General features: G+C 39.2%; 2 protein-coding genes across 2 annotated transcripts in view; one reads left to right on the plus strand and one right to left on the minus strand.

Moving 5' to 3' along the window:
• Positions 1 to 16,120, minus strand: part of LOC144589259 (uncharacterized) — a 486,230-nt gene that overhangs the window by 34,080 nt on the left and 436,030 nt on the right. The gene's annotated exons all lie outside the window — the stretch shown is intronic.
• Positions 1 to 16,120, plus strand: part of ZC2HC1A (zinc finger C2HC-type containing 1A) — a 37,646-nt gene that overhangs the window by 17,173 nt on the left and 4,353 nt on the right. The window contains exons 3-8 of the mRNA XM_072999059.2: positions 127 to 243; positions 2,044 to 2,185; positions 4,534 to 4,682; positions 5,504 to 5,579; positions 6,937 to 7,042; positions 15,472 to 15,582. Coding sequence (XP_072855160.2) covers positions 127 to 243; positions 2,044 to 2,185; positions 4,534 to 4,682; positions 5,504 to 5,579; positions 6,937 to 7,042; positions 15,472 to 15,582 — 701 coding nt within the window. The remainder of the gene's footprint in view (positions 1 to 126; positions 244 to 2,043; positions 2,186 to 4,533; positions 4,683 to 5,503; positions 5,580 to 6,936; positions 7,043 to 15,471; positions 15,583 to 16,120) is intronic.

Below are 16,120 nucleotides of genomic sequence, written 5' to 3' on the forward strand. Positions count from 1 at the left end.
AATACCGTATGAGCTTTATTCCCACCTCTCCTTCCCATTTTTCATAATAGGAATGTCTTGTAACTGGAGAGGAGAAAAACTCTGTCCAGATATAAGTGTTGCATTTATTTACTCTTCTGCTCACAGAGAAAACATGTCCCCATTTGCCAAAAATCTGCTAATAGAAAAAGGAAAACATTTGATTCCAGCAGACAAAGAGCTGAAGGGACTGATATTCCGACCGTAAAACCTCTGAAGCCACGGGTAAGTACATTAATGTTAAGATATCAATATTTTAAAAAGGGATCCCTTGTTCAGTGACTGGTTGTAAATATGCTGTTTACTTTGGGAACTTAGCAGTCAAAAAATATAATCACCCCAACAAGACTAAGGGGTGTATCTAATGTAATCCTCCAGTTTTCCACAGACATGAAATACACGTGTTTGTTAAGATAGATAGGGAGAGGATTTGTATGAGATGTCACACTTTCTCTGTAGCCTATACTTGAACCCACAAGCACATTTAAACATGTTTATGAATAACCTGCCTTTCTTATCAGATTACTCATAAACATGTCCAAAACCACTTATTATCAATGACATACTGGAATTGAAATATGGAATCTAAAATCATTGACCCTAAATCTAAGCTTGTTGAGTCATAAGTATATTTACTGAGTTCAATAACATGTACTTTCCTAATACTGGTACTATGTCGATTCTTATGTTACTGTGTTGAAGGTATGCTAGTCACCTATTATATGAGCCAATTCATATGTTCATACTTTTCCTTAGCTGGAAATACCTAATATTTCATACTAGCTAGTTGTTGTCAAGATCAATTGGATTAAGATTCCATCAGAATAGCCACACCACAGACTCCTGAAGTACAACAGGCAACTCTCCCTTACAGAAAGAAACCTTTTCCAGACCCTGGACCTTCATGGCCATATCCTTATATCTGGCTCTGATAATCTAGGAAAGGAGGAGGCCCTCCAGGAACAAAGTTGGACCCATGAGGGGAAGTCCCAGCTGTCCATATGGTTGGATTTGTTTCATGTCCTCATACTGCATCAACTGAAGGTGATTCCGAATAATTGAGCTAGATTTAGAATTAGACTTGTTGGTTGTACATGCCACAATAATAGTGTAAAGGTCACTGTAAATATGAATATTTTTGTCCTTAAAGTGCTTAAGGAAAAGGATGACAGCAGGTCTCCAAAGGAGCAACATCTTTATTGCAAGAGCAGGTATTAATAATAGTTCAGTAAGAACTCCACTCAGTGGTTACTTAAGCATACATTGAAGGCACTAAAATGAACATTTTTGTAGCCACGTAATAGGCACAGTTATATATTCACATGTGTATTTAGTTTCACACCAAGTCTTGTACCATTTTCACTGGATATCTTCCAGCCTTTTTCCTTGCTTGCATTTTCATGAAATACCAGGTTGCTGAACAGGTGTCACAGTCTAGAGAGGGTCTTTATTTATTTATTTATTTGTATCAGAACTTTGCACAATTTAAAATTATGGATGTATTTGAAATATAGGTAAAATGGAAAACAAAATAAAAAGTTATGATAATTAGACTGTTAGAAGTGTTGCACTGGAGAGGGTAATCAGGTGCAATTTTGTCCATATTCTTTGCACCTTACATTTTGTGACTAAGACCTCAACAGTATTGCCAGTTCTATCACTGGAAAATCTCCAGAGCACTCAGGAGTCCGATTCCATTAATCTAATGCAGGAACCAGTTATGTGTCAAACTATCAATAAAAACAGAAGGATGCAAACCTTTTATTTAGAAATCAAAAGCATGCCATAGAAATTTCTTAGGAAAAATTAAACATATTTTTTCTGTATTTGTTTACTAACTCTTCCCAACTTCCCTACCAAGGAGCTAAGTATAGATTTTATAGCTATACTTTTACCAAGAGACAATATGACTTTATGATGAAGGAAAGATTTATATTTAATGGTGTATTTATTATTGCATACAAGACTGGAGAAATCAGTTGGATTAGATTGTAAATAGGTATACTGTCTCTGTTGTCTCCATAGCCAGAGCCCGCAAAGAAGCCATCAAACTGGAGACGAAAGCATGAGGAGCTCCTAGCAGCTATACGAGCAGCCAAAGGAGTTGATCAGGTTCTTAAAGAAGGTGGAAAACTTCCTCCTCCACCACCACCTACATATGATCCTGGTATGTAAAGTGAAAGACTCACAATATGGGCAAATGGCAACATCTGTCCATGCAGCATGACTTCTGAGTGGCTAGAGAGGCACTTCCTGTGTTTCTTAAAAGCTTAAATGTTTGCGCTGATCACAAACAAATGCACCGTTGAAATCAGTATTCAGTCGTGCTTGTTGATGCAACATGAGAGTGCGTACTTCCTTCCTTCCATCCACACTTCTATTGTACTCTGTCTGTGGAGGTGATGGGTCTGAAGTAGAGATGGGCATGAACTGCAGTTTAGCCCGGTTCAGTCTTGAACCTTCACAAATATTTTGTGGGCTCTGCACACTTCCCTCCCCCGCCTCCTCTGGGCAATCACCCACTCACCACCAACAGCATACTTCCCTCCCCTGCTTCCTCCAGATGATTGCTCACTCACTGATAGCAGCATGCTTCCCTCCTCTGCCTCTTTCGGGTGATCTCCCACTCAGAGGCAGCACCACAGGCTTCCCTGCCTCACCTTCTCTTCTGATTGGGCGGCTGCTGGAGGGGGCAGAGAAGGGAAGCATGCTGCTGCCAGTGAGAAGGCGATCACCCAGAGGAGGCGAGGGAGGGAAGCCTGCTGTGCCCACAGAACACCTGTGCAGGTGCTGCATCAAACTGGACTGAACTGTGGTTCATGCCCATCTCTAGGAGGAGAAGAGCTTCTGCTGTCTATGAAAGCTTACCATGAGAATTAGTACCCTGGAAAATCATGGCTCTAATTCACATGGAGAATTTCCATGAATCGTGGAGTCTTCCTGGTTCAAAAGTACACTTTCCATGTATAGCAAAGCAGTGGAAATGATCAAGGAGGGGATGGGGTTATCATGCTTTTCCTCCTCCTATGTTCATTCAGTATGCTGGAAACATGGCTGAGTAGGACTTGGGGCTTAACAATATTTATCTATTTAAAATATTTTTACCCCGCCTTTCTCCTTAAAGGTCCCAAGGTGGCTAACAGCTGTATGATGTTAGCATGCTTGCTTGAGGTAACATATATCTGTGTGCATCTGAAATTTGTTTCTAAATTCGGAGAGTAAACTTGTCAGGAAGAATGGATGAAAAAATAGTTTAGAGTGGGTGCTACTATTGCTGCAACTCTTGTTTTCTTCCTTATTTGCAGAATTTTAATGCCTTTTTAATATGGACGTCACAGATGTGCATGGCTATGAACCTCCTTTGTTTTGTCATTTCTTCCATACTGAATCATATCTGTCTTCGAAATTCTGGAAAGAGTTGTATGTGTTTGCTTTTGAAGGGGAGAGAGAGATAAGCACTCAAAGCCACCTCCAGATTTCTTACCGCACAGTTTATCTGGACATTTTAAGACTTGAGATTGTCAAAATATGCCCATGGCGTTAAAAATGCAGAATTGAAAGAAGCCTGCAGTTGAACCAAAAGCCAAGGTTGATTTGCTATACATTTAATTAAGTTAAGTTGGGGGAAAACGTTGTCCTCTGGATGTTGTTAGACTGCCCTTCCATCAGCCTTAACAAACATAGGGAGTGGTGAAGGATGATCGGTATTGGAAAATCAACAACATACGGAAGATCATAGGTTTCCCATCACAGAGTTACATCTTCTTTTGTCTTGGAGTGAAGAGCGAGGATACAGAAAACTGGCATCAAGTTTGACAGAACACAGGCTCAGCGTCAGTTGAAGATGCAGACTTTACCCCTGTCTGATAGCAACTCCTCCCCTTTATTTATTAATATATATTTCTCACACTATATTGGTAGCACCATCTTTTTCAGGTAGTTAAGCATCTCTTCCAGTTGGGCTCTGAGCATGAACAGAAAGAACTTGTGTCTGTTATTATTTATTTGCTTTATATTTTGCAAATGATCCTCAAATCTCTTCCAGCTTCATTTCACATTGACTGTGGGGCCCTGTATTGGAAATGTAATTTAAACAGCATTTATGTTTATTTGACTAGGTTCCTGACCATGTTTTTTTTTAAAAAAAGCACAAATCTGTTACCTGCTTGCCTGATTCTTAACCAGCTTGGGTATCTGAAATTGTTAATGGATTGGATGAAGGTGAATAACCTTAAGTGCAAACTTACCTGAAACAAAAGAAAGGAGTTGGAAGTCTGGAAGCTCATATCTCTTGAAATAGCAGGTCGATAATATGGGGATTCTCCTTGACATGGGAGTATATCTGGATTCTGGATGTCATCTGTGAAGACAGTTGCCTTTTTCCAGTTTGGGGTAGTCTGTCATTTAGGCCCTCTTTCTTTATGTACTTTTAAAAATTATCTACCTCCCACTTAACTTTGTTTTTTATATCACCTGAATTGTTCTTGACTTGTCATATATTATTTTTGAATGTAGATTATATCCAGTGCCCTTATTGCCAGAGAAGATTTAATGAAAGTGCAGCTGATCGACACATCAGTTTCTGCAAGGAGCAAGCAGCACGTATTACTAATAAAGGAAAAGTAGTTACTGATATTAAAGGGAAGCTTCCTACTCGAACACAGGTAACATTAATTGTTCCTCCACATCAAATTTGATTGTTTAGCTGAATCAGTAACACTTTTCCCCATTGAGACCTTGCTTGAAGTTAGGTAATGCAACTTTACAGTTCTGATTCTTTCGGACAAATAAGAAACAAGAACAGGATTGACATGATCTAGGATGGGGAAAGACAAGCACCGGTAATATATGCAACACAATTACAGATCACTAGTTAAACCTTTTGAAGGAAAACAGAGAATCTTGAACTATCCATTATCTATTTTACAAGACTGAGGACCAAAGAATCTTAACAGGTTTCTGACTCATCAAGGATGTTAGCCCTTGTCTTTTGTATGCAAGTTTAATGCAGATTACAATCAGATTGCTCGTACATAATACCTATGCATAAAAGAAATACATTTCTGCATGTATTTATGAAGAAAAGAAGTTTTATGTCCAGCCATTAAAGTTTTGTGCTTTAGGGCTTTTCGAGCTTTTAAAAACAAAATGACATACTTTCAGTGTAAACAAGTGGACAGCCTCCCTGAAGCATGGGGATGAGATAAAGCCTAGGGACTGAGTCACCATATCAGTCATTGCTATGTATTGTCTTTTCCTTGCACATAAAGCTAGGCTTCCCTACTAGGGAGTTCAATAAATACAGATTTTTTTTGATCAAACGAAGAAAACAAGAACATGTTGGATATCACCCCCTCTGCATTTTAAGGTACATTGTAAACATCCTAACAATGAGGAGCTATCAATTTTTTCAGAAGATATAACTGTATTGCACTTAGTCTGATTACAGTATTAAATAATTGCTTTGGTTTTCATGTCATTTCAGTACAAGCTGCCAGCAGTAAAGAAGATGCCTTCCACTGGAATAACACCACCTGCCTCATCACGCTTACCCCAACCAAGTAATATGCTTTAAAAATGTTTCAGATATTGTATATCAGGGATACCTGAATAAATACTACTATTGGTCAATATCTAACAAGAGCAGCTATACTGAAAATGTAATCATAAGCAACTTGGAATAAGAACAGATAGATGCTTTTGCATTTGTAAAAGCTGAAATATGTGATCTTGAAAGGAACAGTACAGTTGTCATGGGTTTTGCTTTTCAGGCAAACATCTGTTATTTAAGGGCAAGGGTTGAGGAGCATGTGCACTGCAATTAATTCTTTTTTATTTCTCATTGTTGGCTATGCTCTCTGAGGCCACTGGAGTTGCAGTCCAGCAACACTAGAAGGGCTGCACATTTTTATTCTTGTCCTAGATGAGCGGGGGGTGGTGGTGGTGAAATCTGTTGTTTTGACTATACACGTGGTCACTCTTAATTCCATGTGCTGCCTATTATGGTGTCTTCTCCTGGTCAGATAAGACTGGTTTGAGCAAAGAACATTGTGGAGACTGGGTAGGAATGTGAATAGAAAATGAAGGCTTGCAGACTGTAAGGTGAACTGCTGATACATATTTACTTAGAACAGTGGTTCTTAACTTTGGGCAACTAAGGTGTTCTTGGACTGTAACTCCCAGAAACCCTGGCCCGCACTGCTGGCAGTGAAGCCCCAAGAATGGATTACCCATAGTTGGGAACCACTGGCTTAGAAGGCTAGTAATGACCTTCTAAATGAAGCAATCTAGAATAGGGAATCACATAGAGAATTTGACTTCAGTGCGAGAAAGTTGTTTGAAATTAACAAAGTTATGTGTCACCTTTAAGACTGGCAGATTAATTATAGCATGAGCTTTTTATGAGTACACAGCCAACTTCTTCAGTAGCATGGAGTCCATGCATCTGAGGGAACCATCTGCCTGGACTCCTATTTTCCTAACCAAAATACTCACTCTTAATTTCTTATGCTTTCGGAACCTTGGGTCGTATATGTTTTTTGGTTTTATTGTTTTTAAATTTGTAAACCACCCAGAGTAGACCTTTGGTCTATATGGGCAGGATAGAAATCCAGTAAATACATAAATAAATCTCCCAGGTTAGGGCAGTGGGAAAAGTGGACACAACTAAGGTATCTCCTTTTTATTTCTTCCAGTGAGGCTAATAATAACCTTAAATGTATCAGGAGTAGACAGAATTAAAGCCCTTCTCCAGCACTGCTCTTTCAACTCCCTTTATAAGGCTTTGTGTTTGCTTCTATTTATTTATTTAATTAGACTTCTGGATCTTCGCATCATGCATAGGTTGGCTCCATGAAGTGGGTATGGGGGATTTCTAGAGACAGAAATGATTGTGGTTTTTATTGTCTGTATTGAAAGGTACACCTGCAAATAAAATACCATCTCAAAGTGTGCCCGTGGGAAGCAAAATCCAGAGTTCCTCTCCAGCTCATAAAAATTTGGCAAGGAATAGCCCACAATCAGGGTAAGTGTATTGTGAGCACTGTGACATCACCATGCTAATGGAAAGGAGTTCCTTGAATTTAACATATCCACCTTCTCATTTCTTCAGTTACCCCTAGGGATCCCTGAAAATACTACACAGCAAGTTGGGATTTCCTGCTGAATGGGATCAGCTGTGGCCTGGGGAGGGAGACTGAAGGAAAAAGAATATTTGCATAAATAGAACCTCCACCAATTGGCTGGGGGGTGTATTTCCCATACCAAGCCTACCCCCCCTTCTTTGTAGTGGGCAGGGGGTGCTGCCAGGGGAAGGAAGGAGAGAGGAAGTTTCCTTCTAGAAACCCCTTTTTCACGAGTGTGTTACAAACTGCCGAGGAATTAGTAAACATTTAACATTTATTCCTTGTGATGTCAGCTTTGTGAAATATATGTCCTGACTTATTTGGATAAGAGTATTGTGACACCTTAAAGTATTATGTGACATAAATAAAATGGACTGCAGTCCAATTCATCAGATGGAAATGTACTGGAGATTTGCATCATGTACGTTAATAGTCCTGACACAAAACTTTTTTTTTGGCAATAGTCTAGCATTGCTATCCCCTAGGGAAAGTCTTGCGTATGAGAAACTATGTTTGGTAGAAACAGATCTGGGAAAAGAAGGGAAATGAAGGAGACAATGACTATGATACTGCAGAGCATCTTTTGCTGGGAAATGGAGCCCCCACCCTCTTAAGACTTAGAAGCAACGTGCCTCTGAGCATGTTCAGATATTATGGAGCAGCAGCAGCCAACATCTTCATTTGACAGTTAAAAATAAAGATCAGAGCTGACGGGTTGACTCTGTATCTTCCTTGTGGTCACTCCCATCAGCCAGCATACCTCCTTCCTGCGTACCTCCTTCCTGCCTTAACCTCTCCCATTTTTTCTTATTAGAAGCACACATTTATAACTAAGGAATGTTATGACCACAAGCACTTATGTTTTATTTCTAGAGGTAAACCCACCATTTTTTTACTCCATGCTAGGGATTTAAATGCTTCAAGGAACTGCAATGATCCCCCCCCCTTCATTCTGTGATTGGGAAATGTATATTCTTGAGCTGTCCATTTAAAAGTGTTGAATGTAAATTTTGTAGCTAGGACAATTAGTGTAAAATTACAATTGCTGATGCTTTGTTGCTTGGACTTTTAATGATCTGAAGCATCAGATGGGTTGTTTGTCTTTTTTAAAAAGCAGCTTGCCCTCTGGTGCTTGCTGTGTCTGTGTGTGATGTGATTCGCTTGTTGAAGGGAAAGAACACAAAGTTTACACAGACTGGCATAGAATATTATGCACAAATTCTATAAAGCTTGACAATGCAAAAAGTTCTCTTTGTCTCATTATTTCAGTGATGAATCTTGCAAAGGCTTGAAAATTTCTAATCCAGGGGTTTTGTCATGTCAAGGCACCCCTAATCAACAGGACAAATGTAGCCAGTGTTCTTCACATCCCTACTCCACGTGTAGTTCCACTCCTGCTGTCTAGTCAGTTTCCAAAAAGCAGGCCCTCCTGAGGTTTCTCAGAAAATAGGTCTGTCTGCAATGGGAATGAGTCAGCATTCAACAGGCAGTTACTGACTAGAAGGAACTTGGGGTTTCTTTTCAGGGTATGGACTGGAGGCAATAGCTGCAAAGTCTTTGCGACCAGTGCTTCTGAGTTCCAGGAAGAGACTGTCGCTGTGAGAAAGTTCAAAAAAAAGGCCATAGATTTGTATGTGGATAGGGAAGAGGCAGACAGACGTGGCACAACATTTAAAAAAGCGAGGCTACTGCTCTGTTCAGTAACAGAAATCCTTACAGGTACTATATGCTACAGAACACAGATTCCTTTTACCAGAATGCACTCCAGGTTTTACTAGGAGCACAATAAAATTAGAAGTATAATCTATGACTTCCCTCTGGACATGTGACTCTTGAGATTTCCTAATGATTGCTTTACTTTGCCTCTAGTATTGTTTGCTACTTCCATTATATGCTGTTCTTTCTAAAGGCACCCAGAATGGAGTACTACACAAAGACAATGCATATGCAGTACACTCAACAATAAAATGTTCTATATAAATGATAAAAAGCAAAAAAAAAAAAAAAAAAAATCTAGCCACAACCTAGATAATTTTATCTTATATACATTCCAGTACAGACATGCTTGCTACCTGAGTGCTGGAATAGCAGTTCCTAGCATCCAAAGCCTGCTAAAACAATTCTGCCTTATATCCCTTCCTGAATCACTGCAGGGAATATCCTATTTTGCAGGGACTCTGAGAGAGAATTCTAGAGCCTGTAGCATGTAAATGATTTTCTTTTGATTTATCATTTGGATTTCATTTTACTCTAGAGACAGCATTTCTCATTCTGTCATAGGTAGTGTTAATGTCTTTAAATTGCAGGTGCTTTCTGTTACAGCATTAGGTGAAATGATTCCAGGAGGCTCAATTGCTTGAGTCATCTGGCACCATCTGTTGTTTAGACACTCTGGGCATGTCTTATGAATGACTTCATCAGGGTTTATTGCAGCTCTCAGCATGTTGTAATATGGATTGTGTGGGTTAGTTTTAAAGGATTAATTCTGAAGGATTCTAATTCATTAAGGCAATGAGTTTGACCCGGTCACTTTACCTTTCTATCCTGTCCAGCTGGGCAGCCTCCACTGAAGAAGGAACTACAGTTTAGGCAGACCCCTGTGCCTTACCTTAAGTGGTTTAACAGCAGCAAAGGAAAATTGCTACATGTCTTACTTAGGCACTACTTCAGATTGTCACAAAAAGGTGACTACTAGATCTTTTGAATTTGAATTTACTTTATTGTCATTGTGTTTCCGTACAACAAAATTAAATGCCATCTCCAGTACACATAATAATAAAACACACAAGAACATAGTACAGTATCCATAACATGAAAACATGGCACATTACACATGGAACACATCCACATCCTTCACATTCAGTTTCCCATTGCACAACACATTAATATTGCACGATACAATGGAATTCAATATAGCTGCAGCTCTGGGATAGAAACTGTTTTTCAAACTATTTGTCTTTATTTTAATTATCCTATACTGCCTACCATATGGTAACAATTGAAAGAGGGGATGGCCCGGGTATGATGGATCTTTGAGAATATTTTGGGCTTTCTTAAGACAACGGGAATTATAGAGATTTTCGGCAGCCAATGATCCTCTGGGCCATTGTAATAATTCTCTGGAGCGTTTTCCTATCTGCATTGCACAGTTAGCAAACTATATACCAGAGCAATAGGTTAAAATACTCTCTATGATACAGTGGTAGAAGGTTACCAGCAGTTTTCCATTCAGTCGTTGTCTCCTGAGAAGTCTCAGGTAATATAGTCTCTACTGGGCCCTCTTAACCATTGCTGTAAATATGAGCACTCCAGGACGCTCTTTATCATCCTCCTTGATGAGAACGCCCAGAAACTTAAAACTGGTTACCCGTTCCACTTGCACTCCTTATAACCCAGGGCTGAATATCTGATTTATTTCTTCTATAGTCTACTATAAGCTCCTTGGTCTTCTTGATGTTAAGGGTCAAGTTGTTATCTTCACACCACATGAGCAGCCGATTCACCTCATCTTCATCCCAAGAAGAAGAATACCATATACCGTATTTTTCGCTCCATAAGACGCACCTTTCCATAAGACGCACCAATTTTTTAGAAGAAAACAGGAAAATATAATCTGTTTTCTTCACTCCATAAGACGCACAGACTTTCCACACACCCCGTTTTGTGGGGGAAAAGTGTGTCTTATGATGTGAAAAATACGGTATATTAAACAGCAAATGCCCTCACAAGACACATTAATAAATGCAAAATGAATATACTTTATTACCTATTGATTACAATTCTAATAAAAGGGGTCTCATACATTCACACCACATATATATTCACCAAAGAGAGAAGAATTTTTTATTTGCATTGTTCAAGTTCCAAAGAAAGTAGTTGGTTCTAAAAGCCTTTGGTTTCAGCAGATAAATTATACCTTCCTGGACCCCTCTTTTTATATTATTTTCAGGCAGGTTGCTAGCTGAGCATGTGCATTAGATGCTTCTTTGTTTTCCCCTAGATATATGGTCCTTATTACCTGTTGTGAAGTATGGAACTCTTTTAGATAGGTGTGGAATTTCCTTGCTCCAGAGGATCCTTGTACCAGGGTCTTCTTAATCCCTGAGTTTGCTCTACTCCCTCAATTAGCAGCAGATGGTTTTTGTCAATTTACTGAAAGCATAGTTCAAAAAGTTCACAGTTCAAGAGTTGAATTTCTCACAATGACGGCTTATAGCCAGAAATGTAAAGTCCCATAGTTCCTCTGGTCCTGCTGGTCTCCATCTTTTGTCCTTGCTCTCTCTCTCTCTGGTTCTTCACCTTATTCCAGGCCAAACATGCACACACCTTGCAAGATGGCCAACAGCAGTTTATTGTTGTTGTGTCCTGTCAAGTAATTTGTAATGTATAGCAACCCTATGAAGTAATGACCACCAAAAATCCTATTAACAGCCTGCTAAGTCCTGACAACTAAAGGGTATGGCATCATTTACTGCTCAAATCCTTCTCATGTTAACTCTTCCTCTTTTTATACTACATTCAGCTTTTCCCAGTATTTCTCTTCTTTCTCAGAGACCTGGTCTTCTCATGCTGTGCCCAAAGTACATTATCCTCAGTTTAATCTTTTTAGCTTGTAGATAGAGAGTTCAGCCTAGATTTGGTTCCCCATCATTGCAGATGCCATCTGGAGCTGATGATTTGTAAACTTCAATTTTGTCATCAAGCTCAGGTGTTTTGTTTCTTATCACCACTATCTATCTCAGTTCTTCAGACTTTACTTCCTGGAAAAGTCAGTTGAGGAACAGCTATCTGCCCTACATCTTCTGCACTGAGCATAGATATAAACATTTCATTAAGCTTTTATGCATATTTTTGTGTCTCCTTTAGTATACTTTTAAATCCCTTGTCATCTGATCCCTTCTGGCCTCTGAAGTATTTAAAGAGTTTTTTTTTTTTAAAAAATCTTAATCATATTGTTTTCAGCAATATGCTTTTCAAAATTCTTGTATCTATCTTGGATCCTTTATTGTCTTCTTCCATTACTTTTGCTAAAATGTATTTCTCTCCCCCTCTTCATTTGTATAGGACTCTATTTTCTGAAAGAGTCTTTTCTACTTATAGTACCTTCCTTGACTGATGTTTAACCATGCTAGTGGTTTGCTGGTACCCTGTCTTATCTGGGGCATATTTTGTTAGCTAGGCTTTTGCTATTGTGGTTTTGAACAACATCTGCACATTCTGAAAGTGTTTGAGCCTCTTGACATCAGTTTCAGATTCTTATTTTCAGTCCTTGCTGAGCCAGAGATTGGGAGTTCAGTTCCCCATTGAGCCTTCTGAGAGGACAGCCAGCCTGTACAGCTTTGAGCAGACTGCACAATCCCAGAGCAACTTCAGAAGAAAAGAAAATAAATCTCTTCTCGGTATTCTATACCTAGAGAAAACCCTGGAAAAGATTGACATAAGTCAGACTTGATTTGCTGGCAGCTGCAGGTGGTGATGGTGATGGTGGTGACAATGTTGTTGTTGTTGGGTGGTGTTGCTGTTGTGGCAGGGTTTTTTTAAGACAGATTTGACTGCAGGAGAAAAGAAGTTACGAGTGCTTATTTTGCTCTTTTCCTCTAGGTGGCAATATGTTTCCTCTGCATGAGAACTAGATAAATATATGAGCTGTAGTAGCTTTAAAAGTTTTTAAAAAAAAAAAAAAAACAGAGACATGACTGATATTTCCGACAAAGTATGAGAAGAACCAAAAGGCATTCCATGGTTGCTAGTAGAACATGTGGTGCTTGTATATTTTAAATTTAAGATAAAGTTTGTTTGTATGGGAAGGTGTTGCTTCTTTCCCAAAAGTACAGTGGTGCCTCGCTTAACGATTTTAATTGGTTCAAAAAAAATCATCGCTATGGGAAAACATCGCTAAGCGAAATGCGGTTTCCCATTGAAATGCATTGAAAACCGGATAATCCATTCCAATGGGAACGGATTGCCATCCTTAAGCGAAAATCACCATAGGAAACATCGCTAAGCGAAACACGGTTCCCCAATTGAAATGCATTGAAACCTATTCAATGCATCTCAATGGGGGGAAAATTACAACAAATTTAAAAAGTCGGAACAAAGTTGAATTAATTTAACAAAGGGTTTATTAAGTGCACTTATGATTTCAAGCATTCTAAACATTTTTAAACATATAAAAACAGCCAACATGAGGCTGTCAAAACCATCGTTAAGCGAAACAGGGGACTCAAAATTTAATCGCTATGCGAAGCATGGTTCCAAACATCGCTATGCGAAAATCGCCCATAGGGAACATCGTTAAACGGAGCGCAAGGTCGCTCCGAAAAAGTCATCGCTAAGCGAATTCATCGTTCAACAAAGAATTCATCGTTCAACAAAGCGCTCGTTAAGCGAGGCACCACTGTACAGTACTATATTACACTTTATTTGCTTTCCCATTTCTGTCGTCATTTGGATGTCCTTTGGGCGACCATGGGGAGCCTTAAATCTCATGATACAGGCAATCACATTATTGAATCTGGAACTGGTTTAAATAAATATGTTTGAGAAAAAATGTTAATTTATGTAAATATCAAAGTGGAGATTAGAGTTAATAATTGTTTGCCTGAACAGAAAACCTAGACCTTTTAACAGATCTTTCAAGCAGCTTGTGTACAAGAGATGCCCTGCTCACTTCTGTGGAAGGTATGTTCTGCTTCAAACAGGGTCATTAATTCTAAGAATTAATTTTAAGAACTGTTTCCTCCCCACTGAAGTCCATAGGAAAGATTGCTGAAATTCTTACTCCAAATACACATAGAATCATAGAAAAGTGAAGTTGGCCATCAAGTCCAACCCCCTGCTCAGTGCAGGAATACAATCAAAGTATATCCGCCAGGTGATTATCTAAGTTTTTCTTGAATGCCTCCAGTGTTGGAGCACTCACCAACTCCCAAGATAACTGGATCCACTATCGTACTGCTCTAACAGTTAGGAAATGTTTCTTGATATTCAACCAAAATCTGGCTTCCTTTAACTTGAGCACATCGTTGCGTGCCCTGCAGTCTGGGATGATCAAAAACAGAACCTGCCCCTCCTCTGTATGACAGCCTTTCAAATATTTGAAAAGTGTTATCACATCACCCCTCAGTCTTCTTTTCTCGAGGCTAAACATGCCCAGTTAATAGAGGCATCTAGAGCAGAATCAAAGGATTTAGGTATAGCAAAGCAAGTTGTATGTAAGTAGATGAGCCTGTGAATTTTTGTAATTTCTAACACAAAATCTAGTTGTCTTAGGGATTCCAGTCGTGTGCCCTCTGAAATTCTTCAGAGGGTTTTGCTCTCTTTCTCAAGATATGATCATTTCATGGTTCCCTAGCTTTTGTATATCTCCCTCTCCCATTCTAAACAGTGTAACTGCCTTGCTAAAGGCATAACTATTATCAGTATGTGTTCCAAGTAAAAAATTGCTAGTATTTTCAGTTCTGCCTTTTTGCTTCATTCACCTACTTAATAACTTATTTGAAATTAAATCTAGCCGTCTGACTGAAATAAGTTCTCTTTCTTTATGACTTGTAAAATTCAGTGTGTGTTCCTGGGTTTACCCCCTATTCAAAGGGGGGCTAGATGTCACCCATATATATTTCAGGGTGTTTTACAGTCACAAAAGAAAACTCTGCTGCTTCCCTGTTTGTGGCTTGAGAAGAGTTCGGACATGCACACTAACCTCACTAATTGACACATCCATGTCATAGTTGTGTGTCCACACAGTATGACTCTGAATGGAGGTGGGCAAACTGAATCCTACACTTTTATCTGCATCGGGTTGCTGCTTTATGTTCTGTTTCAATAGCTGTATGACTGATCTGTTCACAGATCATAGCATTGAAAGATAATATCAGCAATTAAGAAACATGTTTACGGTGAAGCAAAATAAAGAAGCATGTTCCGACTGGTTATCTATTTCACATCTTTGTCTGGAAAACCAAAACAGCCTTGATCTGGGGACTGATCAAGCCTTGCCACCTCTGTCATCATTTCCATCACACTGAATGTGTAGAGGATAATGAATGTGAACAGGAGAGCTGATTTTCCAGGGTTAAACTTGCTGTGAAGGGATTTACTTCCTCACTGTCAACTGGAAGTATTTTTACTGTAACAGTTTGGAAACATAAGCCATTCCTGTCCCCCATGTGATCTTGCCATTTGTGTTCATTGGCCTCTTCCAGACCAGTAGCAGCCCTCTCGTCATAGAACGTTGTATTTATGTTATTCATTAACAAGGAATTGAGCTCAAAGGGTTTTTCTGCTGTCAAATTCTGTCTAATCCAAACAATACTGTATTATCTTTTAGAGGGTCTCTGAAGTCACGGACAGTAGCACCTGGCAATGCGACACGGAATGCTACTATTGGTATGATGGCAAACAAGAGAAAAGCACACAGTTCTGAAAGCTACTTGAACAGGTAATTGACTTTTTTTTCAGAAATGTAAGGAAAAGAAGCCATTTTGGGAGTGTACAGTATCTTACAGATTCTGAATTGTGACTTCTGTGGGGTGCGAGTGGACAAAGGATGAGAATAGTTCAGAAACAAATGTGACATTTAGCTTAGTAAATGTTGGGGAATGATGACATCAGCAACAACTGATAGATACTGGCACTGGTCTTGGAGTAGGATCCTAAGAGGGATAGGAGACCTATTGAGATGGTTAAAAAAAGAATTAAGTTAAAAGTGTGAGCAAGCAGAGAGTTGTAGCCCCACCTGTCTCTGTCTCTACACAAAGAAGGAAAGGAGATTTTCTGCTATGTGTGGAGAGGCTCCCCATGTAACAGAAGTTTTTCTTCTTCTTCATAAAGCACTTGTCCCTGTAGAGACAATGATGGTCAGAAGCAGAATTGTCTCACTTTCCAATTAATCCATTCTTAAATGTCTGCGTAGGGGTAGAGTTGCAGAAACATATATGATTGCCAAATGAAAGAATAACAACTATATAAAAAGTGAC

The sequence above is a fragment of the Pogona vitticeps genome, chromosome 4 (assembly GCF_051106095.1).
Source record: "Pogona vitticeps strain Pit_001003342236 chromosome 4, PviZW2.1, whole genome shotgun sequence".
Taxonomy (NCBI): Eukaryota; Metazoa; Chordata; class Lepidosauria; order Squamata; family Agamidae; genus Pogona; species Pogona vitticeps.